The sequence below is a fragment of the Podarcis erhardii genome (assembly GCF_964252035.2).
Source record: "Podarcis erhardii genome assembly, chromosome: 9".
Taxonomy (NCBI): Eukaryota; Metazoa; Chordata; class Lepidosauria; order Squamata; family Lacertidae; genus Podarcis; species Podarcis erhardii.
This window is the reverse complement of record NC_138512.1, coordinates 67549377-67573130: the sequence shown is the minus strand read 5'-3', so window position 1 is coordinate 67573130 and position 23754 is coordinate 67549377. Positions and strand designations below refer to the sequence as shown.

Below are 23754 nucleotides of genomic sequence, written 5' to 3'. Positions count from 1 at the left end.
GAAAATACTACGTAGACATCGCTGGTTTCATAATAATTAGAAAGGAACTACTCCATCTAAAAATGCAGTATCTACTACATCCTGGACCCACCTAGTGGGTCCCCCGTCCCCAGGTAACTCTTACAAGCCATGATGGTTAAGGGCCAAGTCTACACACAGTAGGATGAATATCTTCCTCTTGTTCACATTGTTGGGTTTGTTGGCATCCATCTGATTCGAGAGACAATTGAGTCTGCCTCCAGGGGTGAACTCAAATTGCTGTGTTGGCAGCACAGAAGTGACCTCCACAAGAAAGTAATAAAGAGACTATCTGGACAGAACTGGATAGAACTGTCTAATTAAAGCAGCAGTATAAGTGATGCTTGGACCCCCATCCGGAGCTTGAAGTATGGGTACCCCCAACAAAATTTAAAAATCTGGCTGTATAATTCGGCACTAATGTGATTTGGAAATAATGTGATTTGATTGGCCTGTTATAAAAATTATTATTATTTTTTAAAAGAAGTGACCTCCCCGGGGTACCAGCCTGGGCAGTGTGTATTGAGGTCCTGAGCTGCCCAGACAACAAGACCCCCCTCTCAGCCTCATGTGTGGCACCAGCTTGGCTGCAACAGCTGAAGTTGATCCCAGACCAACCGACTCAAAAGTGCTTTGGATGCCTACTCCAGAACAATATTAGCACAGTATTAAGTTCAGCAGGAAAACCTTCAAAGTGCCCTACAGCATGTCACAGCAGAAGGGTTCCAAAATCTAGCTTTTAACAGCCCATTCACCACAACCCATTGGAAAAGCACTGCTTTGGCAGAGGTGGTGGAGAAGTAAGCTTTATTTGCTGTCTTCAGTGTCCTCTCACCTATGATTGGTTGTCTTCTTCACAAAACTTGAATCTTTCGCACTTTAGCTGTTGTCTCGTCTGCATCATTCCCCAGAGGTCCCCTGAGAATCAGGGGGCCATCTGGATCTGCAGCACCAGAGAGGGAAATCAGGAGTGATCATGCTGATGACCTTTTCCACCTCACCATTTCGCAGTGAGACCAGGGAGTCAACATGCCAACTGAAAAGTCCTTGGGACATTCAGGAATCCCTTGAATTTCATAAGCCTCTGGGAGCAGACGATTGTAATGGGTCCTCCATCCCTGCAGGGGGGGAACTGCTATTGTCAAACTGAACTCCACTAGGAAATGTTTGGTCCAGGACAGCAAGCCAACAGAAACCTCTCCCAACACCAACTCATCTAACACCCTGTTGTAAAAACCAGATTGAGGTTATGTCTTGCCACGGCTCAGTGATGTGCTAAGTCAGACCCAGCTCTACCTGGGATGCCACCTGAAATCCTACCTGCCTGCACACTGTCTCTCCAGAGTGGTATGTGCTCTGGTTATCTCTCGCTTGGACAGACTACTACTATGTGGGGCTACCTTTGAAGATGACTTGGAGACTACAACTAATCCAGAATGTGGCAGCTAGACTGGTGACTGGGAGCAGCCACCAGGACGAAATAACACTGGTCCTGAAGGATCTACACTGGTTTCCAGTACGTTTCTGAGGACAGCCTCTGAGCTGTGACCGCCCACAAACCACTGTTGTAAATCTATACCGTTTTCCTCTTCCTCCTCCCTGGAAAGGTCAGGATGGGGAGGTGGTCTCCAAAATTCCTCTTCCTCTGCCTATGTCTCACCTGCCCCATGACAACTACAGGCTGTGTTGATGCCATACCTGAGGGACAAAACTAGGTCACACCACGTGGCCCACCCAGCTCATCCATCCAATTTTCGGTGACAAATGCCAGATTGGCCAACCTCAGCCACCATCAAATTGTAAGCGAGTGATTCCTTATTCTGGACTGACCTTAGAAGAGCGGTGTCTTTTTATGGACTGAGGATAGCAGGGAAAGGAAGATAATAGCACCGTATCCAGCTTAAATGAATAGACAGCTAATTGCTATTTTTATCAGCGTCAGCCAAGAGGCCTGAATGAACTCAGACAAAGGGGGGAAGTATGAGACGTGATCGGTAATTGAGAGCAAGGGTAGAATTATTATTAGAAGCTGTACCTGGTGTTTCAAAACAATTTGAGCTGTTTCGGGGGCAGTAGCAAAAATGGGTGCTGCCAGAAAGGCGGTCAGCCCAGTGAGGCAAAACTTGGATGAGTGGAGACCTAGATCACCTGTAAGGCAGGAAGAGGGTGGGATGGGCAAAGAGCACCTTTATTTAAAGAAAAGAAGTGGTGGGCAAGAAAAGAGTGCTTAACTCTTCTCCTGACCATTCCTTGCCCCCAGCAAGCTATATCCACCTTCAGCCAGTGTGGTGTAGTGGTTAAGAGCGGTGGACTCGTAATCTGGGGAACCGGGTTCGCGTCTCCGCTCCTCCACATGCAGTTGCTGGGTGACCTTGGGCCAGTCACACTTCTTTGAAGTCTCTCAGCCTCACTCACCTCACAGAGTGTTTGTTGTGGGGGAGGAAGGGAAAGGAAAATGTTAGCCGCTTTGAGGCTCCTTCGGGTAGTAATAAAGTGGGATGTCAAATCCAAACTACTCCTCCTCCTCCTCCTCCCCCCTTCTTCTTCTTCTTCTTCTTCTTCTTCTTCTTCTTCTTCTTCCCCAAATCCAAATTGGACCCACCTCACTTTTCAGCTCTTCAGTTGAGACCCAGCCTGTCAGCAGGTCTGAACCCTCACCCCAAAACTAGCTCCTTCCTGAATCACTCTTGGGTAATACAGCAGAGAAGCTTCATTGATCCATTCTCCTTATAAATCTTTCCCAAGACAGGAAGATCAGCAACAGCAGCCTCATTCACTTCCCTCCCCTGCCTCCTGCCTTTGCTTTTTATTCTATTATGGGGTGGAGAGAGACCAATACAACCACCGTGAGTCTTTATTTCAGTCCAAGTAAAATGAAAGCTTATGCCGCAATCGTCTTTTAAGGCGCCAAGGATCTTTGTTGCCTTTCATGGTCACAAGCCGTTAATTCCAGTGACCTTCCCGTTGCATCTGTGACCTTGAGATCCGAGACAGAATGTGCACAAAGACAGCACCGCATCCCCAGTGGCTTCTGGATGCTGCCATTTTGCATTTCTGATTTATATCCCTTCATTCTCTTAATGTAGGGCCTGGCCTACATAAACTCCAGCAAGGGCATTCGTTGGCTGGTAGGGGCATATTTAGCCCAATAGAATGTGCAGCTGAATCAACCGTTGGGAGGACTGCTGGTGCTATTGAGTCCAGTAGCACTGCAAGAATAAATTAAGGGGCATCTGCATTTGTTGGCCTTCATCGGTATCGAAGGACAATGGAGTCTGCTTCTGGGGGTGAAGCCAAACTGCTGGAGAATCACAATAACTCATAGCTGCTGCCTCATATGTTTTTGCTGCGTTAGTGATACCAAAGTGAACTCTCTGGGGTGCAAGCCTGGGCAGTGTGTCTGGAAGACCTGGGGTGCCCAGATGACAAGACTCACAGATGTGATCCAAAGGAAAGCAGAGCAATATGTTTGGCTGCAGGAGTTGCCAGAAGGAGGCGGGCAACTGTCTCTAAGCGTGGAGACTGCAGAATGCCAGTCTGGTTAAGATGGGGATCTACTGGCTGACTGGGTTACTTCAGTGCTAAACCATTGCACGATACCACTATCTAATGCTAGGTTAATAGCTGAGTCTCTAAATCTAGCATTAGATAGTGGTATCGTGCAATGGTTTAGCAGTGCAGTTTAGCATTCTGCAGTCTCCATGCTCCAGCCATTAGGGTAACATTTGAAGGCAGTTGTATTTCATCCACCTCCTGAAATGGTTGTGGAGCCAGTAGAGCTCCCCATTGCCTTCGTAATTCCCAGTAAGCCATGAAACACTGCAAAAACAGTCGGGTCTAGAACCTGAATCTCTAAAGGCCCTCAAACAAAACCACCCAAAAAACTGTCTTGGGAGAAGGAAACAAGTTCAACATGAAGTGTTCATATGGTTGCTTAATCAACTTAACAGTAACTTTGCTTAATCACCTTAACAGTAACTTCTAGAGAAGTTTGGAAGAAAACAAACCAAATGCCATCATTACAAATCAGGGATGAGGAACCTGTGGCTTTCGAGATGTTGTTGGAGGACAATTCCCACCATCCCTGACCACTAGGAATGCTTTCTGGGGCTGATGGAGTCCCGCAACATCTGGAGGGCTACAGGTTCCCCATCCCTGTTCCAAATGTCTCTGGAGACTGTTTTTGGTACTCACCAATAGCTCCTATAGTGACAAAGGGGTTCTGCCGAGGATTGATGTTCTTGTTGTACGGCCGATTGCCATACATGTGAGCAGCGCTATTGACCAGCCAAGAAACATTGAGAGAGATGGTGTAACGCAGAATTGAAGCAAGGAAGTACGAATTCCACAAGCTCTCCCCCCAGAAGTACCAAGGCACAATAGTAGGAACGACGAAACACATCAGCACGACCGAAACCTTATAGTGCCTGCGGAGAAAGGAAAGCAGTGACAGGGAAAATTGGTTTTCAGGTGGAAAAATCAAAACTGGAGACAGAACTGTTAGAACCCAATGCTAAAATATTATCAAGAATGTATAACTTGCTGTTGAAATGGAATACCCAGGATGAAACGGTTAAATCAGCTATGATCAAGTGGGCTCAAGATATTGGACATAACATTATGTTTGCTGACTGGGAACAGTTGTGGACCACCGGCATGAAATTTACGGCATGTAATGCCCTAAGAGAGAATATTATGAAAATGATTTATAGGTGGTACATGACCCCAGTCAAGCTTGCAAAAATTTACCACTTGTCTGATAATAAATGTTGGAAATGTAAAGAAACTGAAGGTACATTCTTTCACCTTTGGTGGACGTGCCCAAGGATTAAGGTTTTCTGGGAGATGATCTATAATGAAATGAAAAAGGTATTTAAGTATACCTTCTTGAAGAAACCAGAGGCCTTTCTCCTGGGCATGGTCGGCCAATTGGTGCCAAAGAAGGATAGAACATTCTTTATGTACGCTACAACAGCAGCAAGAATACTCATCGCAAAGTATTGGAAGACAGAAGATCTACCCACCATTGAAGAATGGCAGATGAAAGTTATAGACTATATGGGACTGGCAGAAATGACTGGCAGAATCCGAGACCAGGGAAAAGAGATGGCGGAAGAAGAATGGAAGAAATTTAAGGACTATCTTAAGAAAAATTGTAAAATCATTGAATGATAGAACGATGTTGATTTAGAAATTAAGGGGTTCTCAGCTGTAATGATTAGGTATCAAGAAAAGAAAGATTAAAAACTAAATAGAGATTAGGGGAAGGATTTGCTGAATTGAATTAATTAGAGACTGGAGTACAGGAAGGGGAGGTATGAGGAGGTCGGGAAAGTAAGGTTTATGAATATAAGGGATTGAAATTATACTTGTTATTGTATGTGGTTTGTATGTTTTGCATGTATTTCTTTTTTTTATCTTCTTTCTCTTCGTTTTTGTTTTTTCTATTTTAGATAATTTTCTGGAAACTTTAATAAATATTTTTTTTAAAAAAAGGAAAGCAGTGACAGGTCTAGAGCTGCATCGCACGAGGGGAAAAGGTCTACGCTGCTGAAGGCCAAGTCAGACAAGTGAAAACAGAAGGTAACAGAAGCCAAATTAGTAAACCATAGACTGCAGTATTTAGTGTAAAGCCAAAGAATGGGAGACAAACTTACTTTTTGTCTCAAGAGAAACCTGCATGAAAATCCTGGGAAATGCTGTCAAATATTATTTTATTTTTATTATTCCTGTATTGCAGGGGGTTGGCCCAGATGATCCTTGTGATGATCCAGCTCTACAATTTTATGATTCTATTTGGCAAAAAAATTTCCAGATTCTGAAAATTCTGATTCCAATTGCCCTTTCGATTCCTACCCTCCTGCATAAAAACCACTGAAGTTTATAAATTCCAGTGGTGAAGTGGACAGGAAAATGTTTATATTCTACCCATCAGCCAAGTTCTCTGGAGAGTTTGCAGTGGTTTGCCCAGTTGGATTCGTGACGTTCTCACTTTTAATACCCAGTTCACATCCATTCATTTGCTTCAGGGATGACTGTTATTATGACCGTTATTATTTACTGAATCTGTATACCACCCTTCATCCAAAGATCACAGGGTGCTTCACAACATAAAAAGACAAACTGAGATCACAAAAGACATCATAAAAACAAGAACAAAAACAAACCTAGAACCCCCACAAACGCATTTAAAATGACATAGAATGTTAACCAGGGACACGGGTAGTGCTGTGGGTTAAACCACAGAGCCTAGGACTTGCCGATCAGAAGGTCAGCGGTTCGAATCCCCGCGACGGGGTGAGCTCCTGTTGCTCAGTCCCTGCTCCTGCCAACCTAGCAGTTCGAAAGCATGTCTCTGGTGGGAAGGTAAATGGCGTTTCTGTGTGCTGCTCTGGTTCACCAGAAGCGGCTTAGTCATGCTGGCCACATGACCCAGAAGCTGTACACCTGCTCCCTCGGCCAGTAAAGTGAGATGAGCACCGCAACCCCAGAGTCGGCCACAACTGGACCTAATGATCAGGGGTCCCTTTACCTTTACCTAGAATGTTAACCAGCCAAATGACTAGTTAAAGAGAAACATTTTCGTATGGCGCCTAAAGCTGTTGAATCCCTTGGTGGTTCCCCCATCTGATTCCTCCCACCATTCCTCTGTATCCAACCAGTATATGACAGCTAAACACTGGCTCAACCCATATAGAACCTTTGCCAGAAGTCTTGGACTACAAATCCCATCAGCGCCAGCCAGCATGCACTCATCTCCCATCAGTGCCAGCCAGCAGGTTGGTCGGCAAAGGCTGTATTAGGAGATGTCCAGCATCAAACTTCATTTCCCATGCGTTCCCCCCACTGACCCCACTCCCTGTAACCCAAAAAACCACAGAACCTTAGTGTCCCTCCAAAATGCTGTTTGCTGCACGCAGCCATTTGGAATGGGGTTCGTTGCAGTCTCAGAATTTCTGCTGATTTGTAACATCATGCGGAGCAATTGTCATTTGCCAGAATTAGTGTCAATGAGGGCAGATTCCTTCCTCATTAATGCAAATGCTTAGAGTGCATTGCCAGAAAGAAAAAGAAAAGGAAAAGTAATTCTGCAGCGGAAAGGCTCACAAGTGCCCAACTCCCCAATGAATTTCTTTAAGCCTTTCTAGATCTGTCCTTTCACTGGAAGGACTGATCCTGAAGCTGAGGCTCCAATACTTTGGTCACATCATGAGAAGAGAAGACTCCCTGGAAAAGACCCTGATGTTGGGAAAGATTGAGGGCACAAGGAGAAGGGGACAATAGAGGACGAGATGGTTGGACAGTGTTCTCGAAGCTACCAGCATGAGTTTGACCAAAGTGTGGGAGGCAGTGGAAGACAGGGGTGCCTGGCGTGCTCTGGGGTCACGTATAGTCGGACACGACTAAATGACTAAACAACAAAAACTGAATTTTGAATAAATGTGCAACAAATTTTCATTTCTCAATTTTTTTTTTATTTTTTATTTTAAAAAATTTATGCACCGCTCTTTATCTGCAGATCACAGGGTGGTTTGCCGTATAAAATTGTTACTGTTCTGAATTTTATTGTGTTATTGTCTTCCTTACTGGAAACTGCTGTTCTGAAGAATGCTTTTTTGTCTGTCCATCCCCAAATTTGGGAACTACTGTTTACAGAGACTGGCAGTAGCTCTCAGGGGTTTTGGACAAGGGAGATTTCCAAACCCACCTGGAGATGTTGGGAATTGGACCATGGGACCCTCTGAATGCAATGCCGATGCTCTATTGGTGAGCACCAACCCTTCTCCTGAAAGATTTGTGCATCCTGGTCTGGCATGCGACATCTCTTGGAGTTAGGGTTGGGCTGTCGGCTCGCCAGCCAAATGCTCCATGTAAAACCCACAGTAAAGTCAGCATCGCATCGTAATCATCACACAAATCACATTTGCAGGCTCAGGTCACATAATTCCTTGCCCTTGCAGATCTGCATTTCTGACAAAAAGAATAATCTGTGCAAGCCCTTAGCGAAGCAGAGGTGGGTGGTTGTATTGGTTTCGTCAAGGCTGTTAAATGCTAAGGGTTGTAGCCAATGCTATAGGTAGGCCTACTCGACGCAGACCCACCGAAATCAACAGACATTATTTCAGTGGGTTAATCTGAGTAAAACTTAACCGGAAACAATGTTGAACAGTTTCAGTGTCTGGGTTGTGGCTAACTAAGTTTCACTCACAGATAGGGTTGCTGTATTTCAAAAAGTGAAATTCCGTTGAGCCATTTTGGGACACTATTTTCAGGAAATTCTGGATGTATGGCAGCCCTACTCATAGACCTGCTAAAATTAATGAACTGATCTACTGGTCTACTACCCCTAGTATCTCAAGATTTGTCATGAGAGCGCTTGGACTAAAATTGCCAACCAAAAGCTCTACTTTTCTGGTTTATCACCACCACAGTTATTAAAACTGGGCTTCAGGAAAGCAAATAATTTAATTAGACAGTGCCTATATGATATCGAGTGACAGAATAATCTGGCCACAGTAAGGAAATTTTCTCCATGGTATGATTCTTTTCAACCTGTTCATTTTGACACTTTGGCACCCTATTTGCAAAATTTAACAATTCCAAAATACAGATGTCCTTTCACTTTCACAGGATTGAATATACTGTCCTCGGCTGTAGTTGAAGGTCAATTTCAATAAATTTCACTGGGAAAAATGGTTATGTCTCTGTGGAGATGGCAGTATTGAGTCAGTGGCTCATGTGCTTCTGGCTTGCACTCTTTATGAAGATTTGAGGTTATTACCCCTCTATTATTGTCCATGCCGGGTTGCTCAACCACTGCTACTGTGTCCTTTCTTTTAGCAGATCAAGATGATCAGGTGACAGCAAAAACTGCAAGGTTTTTAGCCAGGGCAATTAGAATAATATCTATTATTTGATTATTGATGTAAACCCCCCAACTGTATTTTATATAGTTAAGTTTTTACCTCTATCTTCAGTACATTTTATTTTATTTTACTGCTATGGCTAGTGGCTGATGCAAATAAAGATTCTTCTTCTGAATGATCTAAATTTTGCAATGTCTGTTAACTTCAATGTGTGTACAGTCGTACCTTGGAAGTCGAACGGAATCCGTTCCAGAAGTCCGTTCGACTTCCAAAATAATAAAAAAACCAAGGCGCAGCTTCTGATTGGCTGTAGGAAGCTCCTGCAGCCAACCGGAAGCCACGGAAGCCCCGTCAGACATTTGGGTTCCAAAGAATGTTCACAAACAGGAACATTCACTTCTGGGTTTGGAGTTCGAGAGCCAAAATGTCAGAGTACAAAGGCGTTTAGGATCCAAGGTACGACTGTATTCTGAGTAGGATTAGCCGTGGATACAACCCTCTGCCTTCTCCTCTTGCTAAAGTCTTTCCCCCTGTCCTCCCGTTTCACTCACTTTCTTTGAAACATGACAACAGGGTCGTCCAGCAGGTCACTGAAGTCCAGCTTCCTTCCTTTCTCTATGACATCTCGATGCTTCCGGACAAAGAGCCAGCCAATGTGGGCAAAGAAAAAGCCGCGCTGGGCATTGTGGGGGTCGGCATCCGTCTCCGAGTACTTGTGGTGGACTCGGTGGTCTCGGGCCCATTCAAAAATATCGTTCTGCATGGGGGACGGCAGGAGGGTTTAAGCAATTTGAGTTTGGATTCACAGGCACATAGTTTCAAACACAAGCACCGTTCGCCATAGCAGGAAAAACAACAACTGTTTGCGTCAAATGATATCAGACAGAGTGGCTCGCTTTCCCCTCACCCAATTCAGCCATTCCTTAACCCTTCTAAGTGGAGAGCGAGGGGCTACTTTAACTGATTACAGTGGTACCTCGGGTTATAGACGCTTCAGGTTACAGACGCTTCAGGTTACAGACACTTCAGGTTACAGACTCCACTAACCCAGAAATAGTACCTTGGGTTAAGAACTTTGTTTCAGGATGAGAACAGAAATCACACGGCGACAGCGGGAGGCCCCATTAGCTAAAGTGGTACCACAGGTTAAGAACAGTTTCAGGTTAAGAACAGACCTCCAGAATGAATTAAGTTCTTAACCTGAGGTACCACTGTATAGTTTAGAAATTATGTATTGTAATTTTTTAAGAGTGAACTTCTGTTTAATTATTATTTGCTGGCATTTAATTTTATTGTGTACAGTCGTACCTCGGAAGTCTAATGGAATTCGTTCTGGAAGTCTGTTCGACTTCTAAAACATTTGGAAACCAAAGGGCGGCTTCCTATTGGCTGAAGGAAGCTCCTGCAGCCAATCGGATGTTCACAAACTGGAACGCTCACTTCTGGGTTTGCAGTGTTCAGGAGCCAAAACGTTCGACTCGCAAGGTGTTCGGGATCCAAGGTATGACTGTGCTATTATATTCTAATCCAGAATGCGGCAGTTAGGCTGGTGACTGGGAGAGGCTGCCGAGACCGCATAACACCGGTCCTGAAAGACCTACATTGACTCCTAGTACGTTTCCGAGCACAATTCCAAGTGTTGGTGTTGACCTTTGAAGCCCTAAACAGCCTCAGCCCAGTATACCTGAAGGAGCGTCTCCACCCCCATCGTTCAGCCTGGACACTGAGATCCAGCGCCGAGGGCCTTCTGGCGGTTCCCTCACTGCGAGAAGCTAAGCTACAGGGAACCAGGTAGAGGGCCTTCTCGGTAGTGGCGCCTGCCCTGTGGAACACCCTCCCATCAGATATCAGAAAGAAAAACAACTACCTGACATTTAGAAGACATCTGAAGGCAGCCCTGTTTAGGGAAGTTTTTAATGTTTGACATTTTAATGTATTTTTAATCTTTGTTGATAGATAGATAGATAGATAGATAGATAGATAGATAGATAGATTCTTTATTGTCATTACACAAGTGCAACATTGCACAAGTGCAACGAAATTGGATGCCATCCCTTAAAAACAACAAAAGCAAAACAACAACAACAAACAAACAAACCACATTCCAGCCACACCCACACCCACACCCATCAAACTCCCAGGTCACACTATCGAGTTACAGCATTTAAGAAGGCCACAGCTCTTGACTGAAAAATAGTTTCTACCCAAGAGCTGTGGCCTTCTTAAATGCCACATTTAGAAGACATCTGAAGGCAGCCCTGTTTAGGGAAGTTTTTAATGTGTGACATTTTAATGTATTTTTAATCTTTGTTGGAAGCCGCCCAGAGTGGCTGGGGAAACCCAGCCGGAAGGGCGGGGTACAAATAATAAATTACTATTACCAACCGCTTTGCTTCCATTACACAAGCGTCTGCATGCCGAGTTTCGTTCATCTCGAGGATAAATGAGGAGCTCCTCTTGCAAAGGGAGATATACCCACTGAGCAGCCTGTCGTCAGTGGAGAAATGAAATTGCAGGCATGCATGGGCAGTAGCTAGAGCCTAGTTGCTCACCTGAAAGGCCATTGAATTTGCTACAGCCAGGAATATCCGCAAAGGTAGTTTGGCTTTGTAAGATCTGTGACTCCACAGGCGATGGGCCCCTGCTGTCACTCCCAGGGCGGTCACAAAGAAACACAGGTATGCTGCAAAACATAAAGGAGAAAGGGGGGGAGGGGGAAGAGAAAAAAATAAAGTGTAAATACCAAGCAATTGCATCTGTTATTGTTCCTTGTTAAAACATAGCTCAGACTTTGTTGCTGTTAGCGGGCTATATTTTTCTAATTACATACTCTCCAAGTATCCTGATTTTTCAGGGACAGTCCCAGAATCACAAAAGGCACCCCAGCTTCTGATTTTATCCCAGAATTCCCACTTTCCCACCAGTGCTGCTTCCGAGCTCAAGGAGGATGAGCTAGCGCTTGCCCTGAGCAACGACGATGATGGTGGCCTCATCCTGTTGCCTCTCCATGGCCACTGCTGCTTGGGCAGCTCATAGCAGCTGCTGGAGAATAAGCAAGAGGGAGAGGCTAGGAAAGAGGTACACTTTGGAATTTGCTGGAAAGGCACATGTTAAAGGTTTAACAACCTATAAATTGATGCGCTTTTTCGCTGCATGGTTTGCCATGTTAAATCCCCGCTGAGATTCCCTCACCAAAGAGTCCTAAATTGGGGGCTTTCAAGATTCCAACACAATGCTGTGCCTTGACCTCCCACTCTGATTGTGTACTGTGTTGATTAAAACACTATAGGTTTCGGACAAAAAACATAACCCAAGTCATTTATCATTCTAATGTAACCCTCCAAATGCAATATGTGTGCCTGGAAGCACAATTCTGGCCTGTTTCCCCAGCATCCCATTCCCCAGCACTTCCCAAGCCACTGGCAGAAGAAGAAGAAGAAGAAGAAGAAGAAGAAGAAGAAGAAGAAGAAGAAGAAGAAGAAGAGAAGGAGGAGGAATAGGAGGAGAAGGAGTTTGGATTTGATATCCCACTTTATCACTACCCTAGGGAGTCTCAAAGCGGCTAACATTCTCCTTTCCTTTCATCCCCCGCAACAAACACTCTGTGAGGTAAGTGGGGCTGAGAGACTTCAGAGAAGTGTGACTAGCCCAAGGTCACCCAGCAGCTGCATGTGGAGGAGCGGAGACGTGAACCCGGTTCCCCAGTTTACGAGTCTACCGCTCTCAACCACTACACCACACTGGCAGGTGACAGTACTAAACTCCGCCTGTTCCCAAAGACCCTCTCTGCCTTTGATGGTCCATAATCTCTTCTCTCCATGTTTCATCTGACTGAAATTTACAAGGAACACCTTCTGTTCTGCCCTGTCCTCCAGAACTGCAAAAGACTCCTTTGAAGATGTCGGAATCTTTTGAAGATGAAGCTGTCTCCAGCTTCTTACTCCCCATGTCTCTTCAGGGGGGCTTATCTTCTCCCCCCACTAAGATACTGCTCTGTGCTTCATCATAACCATATCCCTCCTGTTGCTTTTATATCACTTTGAGCATAGCAGCACTAATACTGCCAAGAGAAAGCCAGCTGTGCTCCCATGTCCTCGGCGCCAAGAGAAGGGCTTTCATCCGTGCTCTGTTTTGAGATCTGTCAATTTTGCTCATCATGTCTGGAAGCGGGAACAAGGAAGCATCATCCAAACAGATTGCAGTCCCTGAAGGAGTCTCTGCCTTGAAGATTGCACCAAATGAGGTGCATTGTTCTCAAAAGCTGTAAACATAAACAGCGACAATCGAAAGAATCCTTTGTCGACATGGTGAGATGTTTTGGACCACAACTCCCATCAGCCCCAGCCAGTACAACTTGATGGGAGTTGTAGTCCAAAACATCTGGCCAGCACCAGGTTGGCAACAACAGCTGGTTTAAAACCGTGCCTCCATCCCTTTGTGCCATTGCCAGTTGAATTTCTTGTGAAGGATTGCTAGCGCAGATGAAAACACAATTGAAATCAAAACAAAATTTTGGGTTTCGGAACTTGTGTACCAAAAGTATCTAAGTTTAAAAGGTGAAAGAGAGAGAGCTGTCAATTGTGAATGGCAAGTCTTTAAAAGGAATTTAAAACTTTAAAATATATATTTCAGGCTGCTTTTTTCCTAATTTATCCCCTTGTTTTACGGAGCTTAATTTGGAGAGCTGTTTTGGAATGCAGCTACTCTTCTAAACTGGTCCGTGTTTCAACATGTGTTCTGTAGGGCTGCCATATAAATATTCTCATTTTAAACACTGTTTTGAATTGTTTTGCATAAGCTGCCTTACATACAAAGAGAGAGAGAGAGAGAGCAGTTTACAAGTAAGTTTATCAGAAGGGGCCATCTTTCAGCGGTAGACACAGGTTCTGTCCCTAGTGTCTCCAGCTAAGAAGATCAGGTAGCACATGAAATAAAAGGCCTTGTATCATATGACTGGAGAGTCACAGCCATATCATATTACTGGAAGGGTCATAGCTCAAAGGTAGATCACATTCTGTGTCGAGTCCCCGACACCCCCAGCTGGGCTTGGAAGAGGATCCTTCCTGAATTCCTGAAGAACCACTGAACAATACTGCGCTAGATGGATCCATCTTCTGATTCAGTGTAAGGCAGCTTCCTATGTTCACTGCCAGTCAGAACAGGCAATGCTGGGCTAGAACGGCGGTGGAGAACCTGTCGTCTTCCAGATGTCACTGGTTGGCATTCCCATCAACCCTGACCCTTGGCCATACTGGATAGGGCTGATGGTGTTGAACAGCTTCTGGGAGGTGACCAGTTCTAGATGGGGTTGCCATGTTTTTGCTTGTTGTTGTTGTTTAGTCATTTAGTTGTGTCCAACTCTTCGTGACCCCATGAACCAGAGCACGCCAGGCACTCCTGTCTTCCACTGCCTCCTGCAGTTTGGTCAAACTCATGCTGGTAGTCTTCTCTTCTCATGAGGTGGCCAAAGTCTTGGAGCCTCAGCTTCAGGATCTGTCCTTCCAGTGAGCACTCAGGGCTGATTTCCTTCAGAATGGATAGGTTTGATCTTCTTGCCGTCCATGGGACTCTCAAGAGTCTCCTCCAGCACCATAATTCAAAAGCATCAATTCTTCGGCGATCAGCCTTCTTTATGGTTCAGCTCTCACTTCCATACATCACTACTGGGAAAACCATAGCTTTAACTATACGGACCTTTATTGGCAAGGTGATGGCTCTGCTTTTTAAGATGCTGTCTAGGTTTGTTTTTGCTAATAAAGAGTTAACTCCAACTTCAAACTGTGTGATTAACTGACTGGCTCACTCTGTGACACCTTACTAGTTACAGATCAAGACTGTTGCTATTTGCACAGCCCCACCTTGTTTTCAGGGTCACACTAGAATACAATGACAGCCCAGAGAATAGTTTGAAGGCACGATTTAGCAAGCTTACTGAAGCTAAGTAGATCCAGTCTGGTCATTGCCTAGATGAAAGATGGTCTGGGTACTCCAAGTACACAGCTTAGACTTCCATGATGGAACAAATGCAGTATTTAGGGATCCTCTAGATCAGTGTTTCCCAACCTTAGTTCTCCAGCTGTTTTTGGACTACAACTCCCATCATCCCTGACTAGCAAGACCAGTGGCAAGGGATGATGGGAATTGTAGTCCAAAAACAGCTGGAGACCCAGGGTTGGGAAACACTGCTCTAGATGACCAGTTTATTGATAATTCATCTTGACTTGCTCACACAAAGCCTACGCAGAGGTTAGACTATGTCTGGTCTTTATTGAACACTTGTTCTGCTTTGTTTGTGCGGAGGTTGTGTGACATCCTGATTTGCTTGCGGAGTGTTTATATACCCTCCCATTAATCATTCATTTGCCCCAAACATTCCAGTGCATTTTCCCCATATTGTTACTGACCACATAAAGTCTGTGTGCTTCATTTTTTAAAAAAAGTGGATTCGTTGTGCTAGTGTGACAGAGCCCTTTCATTAATTTTAATCCCACAAACCAAAATTTCCAGCAAGTGCTTGATTTCCTCCCACAAAATAGTGACAGTCAGAGGGGAGAGTGTTGCCCTTAAAAATAAACTGCATGTCTTGGGTTGCCAACTGACCGCCCAAATGGTCTGGTCTGCTCCAGCAGTTGCTTAATCTGCAAGCAAAACTTCTCCCCAGCAGACAGATAAGCATTACCAGCGAATGTAAGCCAGTCAAGATCTTCAAGGCACAGCTACTGAGGCTAGCAGAAATGTTGGCAACCATCCAAAATGCATAAATATCAGGACGTGGTGGAATATTGAGAAATGGGCCTTTTCACAGAGCTTGCTCTACAGTTACATTGTAGGCGCCGACAAGAGCACACAAGGACCCATCTGAATCGAGCGAGGAATGAGGCGGCAGAAGGAAGGAAGGGCTGACTACAAAATCTCAACTGCGATGATGAAGCGACTCTCAATGTGACTTTGTGGAGCCCGCCGGGGTGTCGCTAGCACTTAACTCGGTGTCTGATGAGCCACATTATAAGCAGCGGGGGGTGCAATGATACCTTCCCTTTCCGCAATCAATAGTACCTGAGGTCTTGCTGCTAAACATAAAAAGCCTTTTACATCCCACCTCACTGCCCGCTTGCTTGCAGATGGCATCTCTATGAGTGGTACAAATTAGGAGGGCTTCGGGGCTCGATACGCAGGTTTGCAGAGATCAGCTTGACTGCAGGAAAAACACAGAAGCCAACAGAAGCATCGGTATGCTTCCATTAGCGGGAGGTCACGGCTTCAGCTAAATATATGTCGGATAATGCTCAGTCTCCTCTTCTCCTTCACACTTTAACAGCAGGGCATTCATTCTGACAATTTTTTAAAAAACCAAAAACTACAACCCTTAAAAGAAGGTGCAAAAATTCATGGTTCTGAAAGCCACAGGGCACATCTTCCAAATCAGGATCGTAATCAGGACCTTAAACCAGCCCCGCAGCAGGCAACCTGTATATTTATTTATTTATTTTTACCTTTGCAAATGCAGAATTTTACACAGACGAGCACCGGAATTTCATTTGTTTTTCCAGCCCACACCTGTTCCGACAAGCTTATGCTTGTATTCAGGGATATCACATTTGCCCAACACTCAAAAGCATCGTATTTTTGCACCTGGGAAAAACGTGATACTTGCCCAAGATAGCAGAATCATCAGTGTTGTTGTGATAGCTCAGCGGCATGTGGAAATGGTGGAAAGATAATGACAGAGGAAGGGGAAAGTACTATACACTATCTGCTTGAAAACAAGCTTTAATATCCCACCAAATCCCATCAACATTCGCTCAGATTTCTCAGATGGGCTATAAAAACAATAAGAAAACATCTTAATCAGATTCAGATATCGTAAACATTAGTATCCTCTCAATTGTGTTATATCTATAGTTCTGCATGTCAAAGAAACCATACGAAAACAGAAGCACTGCCACCCTTCTCTGAATTTTTCAATTCAGCCAAGTAACGTCTTCAAAAATGCATCTGCTCTGGCAGAATGCCCACAAAACGCAGGTGTTAGCGAAGATAACACAGATGCGTTATTTTAGAGGTAATTGCTTTGCCAAAATGTATATATTAGGCCAAATTGCACACAAGGATGTGCCTAGTGAGAGGAATTCACGCTAAAATGCTGGTGAATTTCTGTGAGTTCTTCTTACAAATTTGCAAACTGATGCGGAACTGTGGAGAATTCAGCTTTCGATTGGAAAAATGAGAAAAGGAGAGAAAACAAAATCCAGATCTAGCCTCCCCGTGGTGTGTCAATGCAAGTGTTAAGCCACACTCTGCACCACTTTTTATATAGCAATTTCCCATCACTTTTCTTACAGCAAACAGTTCAATATTAGAGGAAGAGATTTTGTTGGTCAAGGCCTCCCAATCAGCTTTAATTGTGCAGCCTGAATTTGCTGGCATATGCTTGAATCCCACCCGAAAATAGCAACAGTTTGTAAGACCCCCTTAATGCATCCTCAACTAGGTCTCAACTAAACAGGATGTAAATCAGAGGGAAGCCCAGTCTTTGTACAGAAAGACCAAAGGTATTGCTTTTCTGATTATAATTGTGCTTGGGAGCCAAAAGCTTGGCTCCTGAGCTTTAAAAGTTTAGAACACAGTCAGTTTTCTGAATGTTTAATGTGCTGACACAGACTCTGCAAAAAGAGGCAATTCCCCTGATGTCTGCGCTTAGTCCAATTTTTCTCTCACCCTAAAGTCACTTATTTACGGGCACTAAGCAATCAGTCCAAACGAAAACACATCCCAGGGGCACAGAGTATTTTAAACAATGAATTCAACGGCACTGACCTATATTTCAGCTAAATGTACTGATGGTAAGTGGAACAAGTCATTAGCTGGTGTTGTTGGGGTGGCAAGGATTGTGATCCTCAGTTCAAATCTTGGCTCTGCCTCAAATTCACGGTTTAGTTTTAGGAACATTTCCCAGATTAAAAGGTAAAGGGACCCCTGACCAATAGGTCCAGTCGTGGCCGACTCTAGGGTTGTGGTGCTCATCTCGTTTTATTGGCCGAGGGAGCTGGCATACAGCTTCTGGGTCATGTGGCCAGCAGGACTAAGCCGCTTCTGGCGAACCAGAGCAGCGCACGGAAACGCTGTTTACCTTCCCGCCAGAGCAGTACCTATTTATCTACTAGCACTTTGACGTGCTTTCAAAATGCTAGGTTGGCAGGAGCAGGGACCGAGCAATGGGAGCTCCCTCCGCCGCAGGGATTCGAACCGCCAACCTTCTGATCAGCAAGTCCTAGGCCCTGTGGTTTAACCCACAGCGCCACCCACGTCCCAGATTGCATGGTGGCAAAGGCTTGTTTTGCTAAAGTAAGTGGGTCCTCGTGATGGGGGAACTGTGGCCCATCCTGGGTCTGTAGCACCCATACAGTGAGGTGAGAAACCTGTGGCTCTTCAGGCACTGTTGGACTCCAACTCCCATCAACCCCAGCTGCATGGCCTGTGGCCAGGGATGATGGGAGTTGTAGTTCCCCAGCCCTGTTGCAGTGGCTGTGTTATGGGCTGCATATCAGGAGAGAAGGCTTTTGTCCACTGAAAAGAGAAATCTACTTTTGAAGGGGACAAGAGAGATTGCTCACTAGCACAGGTTTCTTTATTGGCTTTGTCATAAAAATTCTAAGATGTCATAAATAAAATCAATGTTCATAAGCGTGCAAGGTAAACACACACCGGTATATAAACCACATGTCTGAAAGAGTACAGGAGAGAATCCTGAAGCCATCTTCATCCTTAAGAACCACAAATATTTCTCTGTAGAGTGATGTATCTTGGAAGAAATCTTTCCCAATAGTTCTTTCCACAAATCTTGTTTTAAGGGCATATTTTGTGTATGAATAGCGTAGGCCTGTGAACGGGAGTTAAGAACTAAAGTATTTACCATCTCCAAAAATGGCCCACACTGACCAGGTAAAGCAGGGGTCAGCAAACTTCAGCAGGGGGCCAGTCCACTGTCCCTCAGACCTTGTGGGGGATTGGACTATATTTGGGGGGGAGGGAATGAACGAATTCCTATGCCCCACAAATAACCCAGAGATGCATTTTAAATAAAAGCACACATTTTACTCATGTAAAAACACGCTGATTCCCGGACCGTCCGTGGGCCGGATTTAGAAGGTGATTGGGCCGGATCTGGCCTCCGGGCCTTAGGTTGCCTACCCATGAGGTAAACCAGTCAGTGAACATTATCAGGTATCTTGACAGACAGGAGATAAGGCACACTTTCAAATTTCTATTGTAGACCTATTTCTGTGACACCTGTTGGATGCTTTTGGGTGGTGGGCAATTTCTGAAGTTTTTTTTTTTAAGTTCTTGCACTCTTTGTTCTGGGTCCTCACCTCCTTGCAAGAAGGGCGGGGACTCTGCTGCAACAGAAAAATAAGGCAGCCCTGTTTAGGGAAGTTTCTAATGACTGATGTTTTAATGTATTTTTAATCTGTTGTTGGAAGCCGCCCAGAGTGGCCGGGGAAACCCAGCTAGATGGGTGGGGCATAAATATGTTGTTGTTGTTGTTGTTGTTGTTGTTGTTGTTGTTGTCGTCGTTGTCGTTGTCGTTGTTGTTGTTGTTGTTGTTGTTGTAGTCGTTGTCGTCGTCATCTGCCTTGCTTTGACTGGATGTTGCCTCCATCCATCCTTCTCTGACTTACAATGGACTTAGGGGATCCTGAATCCCTTAATGGGGAGTTGGGCTGTAAAAGCAAACCCCAAATTTTTCATACAACAGCTTTGTTAAGGAAGCAGCGGTCTGATAATTTGTTAGTGCTACCTCTGCTGTTTCTCTCTGCCAAAAAGGCACTTTATCCCCCTTAAGGGAGAGGTTGCAGCTACAGAGACATTCTCAAGGACAGCGAAGCTTACATGCATTAGACTTCCTTGTCACACCCATTGCCAATTATACATCTATATATGAAAGAAAACATCTGCCTCTATTCCCTCTCCACGAAACATGCTCATTCCTCTTTCAAGGCTTCCCTATTTTTCTTTTGCTTTGGGCAGATCCACACCCTAAATTTAAAGCACATTACAGGTACATGACTTAGCACAAAGAATCTTGGGGGAAATAGTTTCCACCTCACAGAGCTATAGTTCCCAGCACCTGTAACAAACTACAGCTCCCAGGATTCTCTGGGGGTGGGGGGACGCAGTTGCTTTAAATGTGCACTGAATGTGTTTTAAGTGTATGATGTATACGATGTATTTTGGGAGTCACAGGGCTCACCACTGTGGGGCATGTGGCATTGGGAACCCTGCCAGCCCCACCTATGGCGTTGGTGAAAAGTCTAAATAAATATCTCCTCAAAGACCACAATACACAAGAATCTGCTCTTCTTTTTCTGTTCCTCTTACATCGAGCAATTTAACAATGTCCACCTTTCATCTAATGCCAGGAGTGGGCATGCGTTCTGAACAGAGGTGAGGTGCAAGATCTTTTCCCTGTGAGCAAGATGGCTGGCGCAGGTGCCGTTTTAATGACAAAATGGGGTAGCTGGCAGGGTGAGGCATGCCCATACTGCTTTGTGGCCCTCTTTTTTCTCCTCTTCCAGATGTGGCAGCCATTTTGGTTGCCACACACCCCTGCCTAGCAACTATTTTGTGTTACGCCATACCCCACTCCCCTTAGGCAGCCATTTTGTGATGGGCACCCACAGAACTTTCTGGAAATTCCAAATGTGCCCACTGGGCCCAAAACAGTTGGATGCCCCTGGATCACGTGTACCTCATGATGACTGGGTATCTAAGCAACCCAGCGATCTAATCCCCTCACTCAAGACAGGGCTCCCTCTGGCTCATGGGGGTGGCAGAAATGTGCTTTTAGCCCATCCTACTGGCTTTCCTGAAGTGAGCAGATGCGAAAAGAGTAGGATCTGAGAAGCAGGGGAAGAGAGAGAAAAAAACAGAAACCACCCACCCAAGGAAGAATAGCTTCAAGTTCTCATAGAAAATTCAGGGTGAAATTACCAGCTCTGGAACTGATCCCAGAAAGCTTAACCCGGCTACTGTTACAAGAAACTTGACAGATCTTTAATCAAAATACTTGACTAAGGTCAAGCCCTTGGTTTTACATCTCACACGATAGACATCAATCCTGATTAATACCTGGGATAGAGCAGAACTTGGCAACTATTGTATTTTGTGAGGAGCAACCAACAAGATGAGGAGCTCAGGAAATCACACTGGGCCGTTGGCCTGATCCTGCTCTTCTCAAGCTCTTATGTTATATATATATTTTTTCTTTTATGGACTGAAACCGTCGCAACTACAACACAGATTCTAAAAACAAATTGTCCGGAAATGCTATGAACAGTTTCCAAAGCACTCTGTGTTGGTTTATCTTACCGTAATTTATATTCTGCACCTTCAGCATCAGCAAATGTTCCCTTCAGTCTCAGCAACTGCTTCATGGGGGGCAAGAACTACCGGAGTTGAGGTGATGTGCTCATTAGGCTTGACACTCATGTGCAGGCCTTGTTTCTTTTGAATAAAAAGTTAACTTGACTGCCTTCATGTGATTTACTGCTGGTTTGCTCCTGATGGTAGTTCTGGCTCTGGTCTTGTCTACAGGTGGGTGGGTGTCTACCTGGGAACCACAGCTGTACTATCTGGGGATGGGTTCCACGATGAAAGGAAAGTTGGTGCATGTGGGGAAATGGGGGCACTGCCCCACCAACCTCAGTCGGCCATCAGCAAGCTCCCTTCTCCTTAGTTTCAGCGTTGCCCCTTGCAATTTCAGGAGGGAAGAGGAGGATGGCGACAAAACCAGAATAAGTCAGCTCTGCCTGTGGCTTCACTTTCTACTTGGACCCCTGCCTTCTATCCCAGCAGTTCCCAGTGGGTGAGAGTGTTGTAAACAAAATCTGCCCTTATTCCCTTATGGGGTATACAAGAGCCCTTTAGAGAGTCCTTTGTAGGTTCTTCATCGGTAGGAGAAGATAACAGAGGCCAACCAGAGAATAGTGAGAAGCAAAGCAGCTAGTAAGCCTGATCTTTATTAAAGCTGTTACAACAGGGTGCTCCCCTCACACGCAGGAGGACGGAGGAGGACCCAGAACCAAGGTGTGCCTGCCCTTATATAGACATTTAAAATTCCCTGCCCTGGAGCTCATGACCACCCCTCCATACATCATACATACATCACAGAAAGAGTGTAACCCAAGACCACCCCCCACAAACATCATACCTACATCACAGAAAAGGGCGTCTACAACAGAAATTTGAATGTTGTTTTTTCCTGTCTGCCAGGTTATCTGATAATGCCTTATCTGATTGCCTTTCCTGGTAGTCTGGCCATTCCTTTGAGATGGTGATTACCGAATTCCTGAGACAACGGGAAGGTTCCCTCACCCCCTCCCTCCTTGCATTGAAAACATTTGGTCAGTTTGGGAGTCAAAATGGTTTCAGGACGGTCTTCCTGTACTGCTCCAGACATGTGGTCAGCATATCTATGTACGTGCTTGGTTGGTACATTTATTAACATTTATTATATATATAAGACCTTAAATTTTTTATTACAAGAGAATGGTAGAATTTACAGTGGTACCTCTGGATGCGAACAGAATCCATTACTGAATCCTGAAGCGAACGCAACTCGTGTCTGCGCGTGCATGGGTTGCGATTCACCACTTCTGCACATGTGCATGACATAATTTTGAGTGTCTGTGCATGTGCGAGTGCCGAAACCCGGAAGTAACGCATTCCGTTACTTCCGGGTCGCCGTGGAGCGCAACCCAAAAACGCTCAACCTGAAGCAACTTTAACCTGAGGTAGGACTGTATTTATTTTTTTAAAGAAAATGAAAATACCCCCCCCCCCAATACCATACTCCTTGCTGGCCGTAACAAGAAGCAAAAGGAGAGTGAAATGATAGCTTGGGAAGATATGGTTCTTGGCAGCATCGGAACAAATGGGATTTACTCCTGAGCAAGCACGGTCAGCACTCGCTAGCTGTTAGCCTCCTTTCTGAGCTTGCTGCAGTGAGGAGACACAGCGTTTGTCCCCTCTCACTTGGCAGGAGAATAATCTGGCGGCATGAATGCTTTTTGCCAAAAGGTTTGCGACTGTTACTGATGGGGAGGCTGCCAAAATTAATTACAGGGGCACAGGAGAGAGAGAGGGGGGGGCAGGCTGTGGCTAATTAGATCTCCGGTTTGCAGGCTTTACGCCCCACAGCTTACATTTCAAAGTGACCTCCTGTCCTCCACCTCCTAACCCTGCAAACTTTAGCTGAAGCTCCTGCAACGTTTCCAGCGCCTCCTGATCTCAGCCTCCGGCTTTCCTTTTCCTAGTGGAGCCTCGAAGAGAAGGGCTTGTTGTATCCAATATTAGTCATGCTCAGAGCTTACCGTTCAAATTCCTGGGACAAATATACATTCTGTCCTGGCGGCCGTAACCTAGGTTTAATGTGCCATTTGGTGTCCAGATAATATATCTGAGTTTCTAACGCGGATCCTTAAGGGCTGTTATAGCCTACCCTGTAGGGCTGCCGTGGGAGAGACTAAAAGGGAAGAGGGCCCAAACCACGCATGCTGCCCAGGAGCTCTTTAAAGGAATGGTGGTGTTAATGGAGAAATCTGAGGGCTCCCTTGGACAAAAAACAAGGACACCAGCCAGGAATACCAGAGCAAAACAGCAGCCAGTAGGCTTGGTCTTTATTGAAGACTGTTGCGACAGGACTCCCACCTGCCACAAGGTGGAACAAGATGGAAGCCCCAAACAAAAGAGAACCCAAACTTTTATTAGCTGCTAATCCCCATGTTACAACCCCCTAAACTACATCACTAATACATCATGGTTACATCATGAAAGGGGAGGTCTGGTGGCGGTAATCTGAGCGTCCTGG

The 23754-nt window shown here is 45.1% G+C and overlaps 1 protein-coding gene and 1 long non-coding RNA gene across 2 annotated transcripts in view; one reads left to right on the top strand and one right to left on the bottom strand.

Annotated features, from left to right (window-relative positions):
• Positions 1-23754, top strand: part of LOC309350483 — a 300644-nt gene that overhangs the window by 39839 nt on the left and 237051 nt on the right. The window lies entirely within an intron of this gene.
• The window catches only part of SCD5 (stearoyl-CoA desaturase 5), a 43867-nt gene that overhangs the window by 4078 nt on the left and 16035 nt on the right, over positions 1-23754 (bottom strand). Inside the window, exons 2-4 of the mRNA XM_081877151.1 lie at positions 11438-11568; positions 9437-9642; positions 4213-4445 (exon numbers count right to left, since the gene is read on the bottom strand). Coding sequence (XP_081733277.1) covers positions 4213-4445; positions 9437-9642; positions 11438-11568 — 570 coding nt within the window. The remainder of the gene's footprint in view (positions 1-4212; positions 4446-9436; positions 9643-11437; positions 11569-23754) is intronic.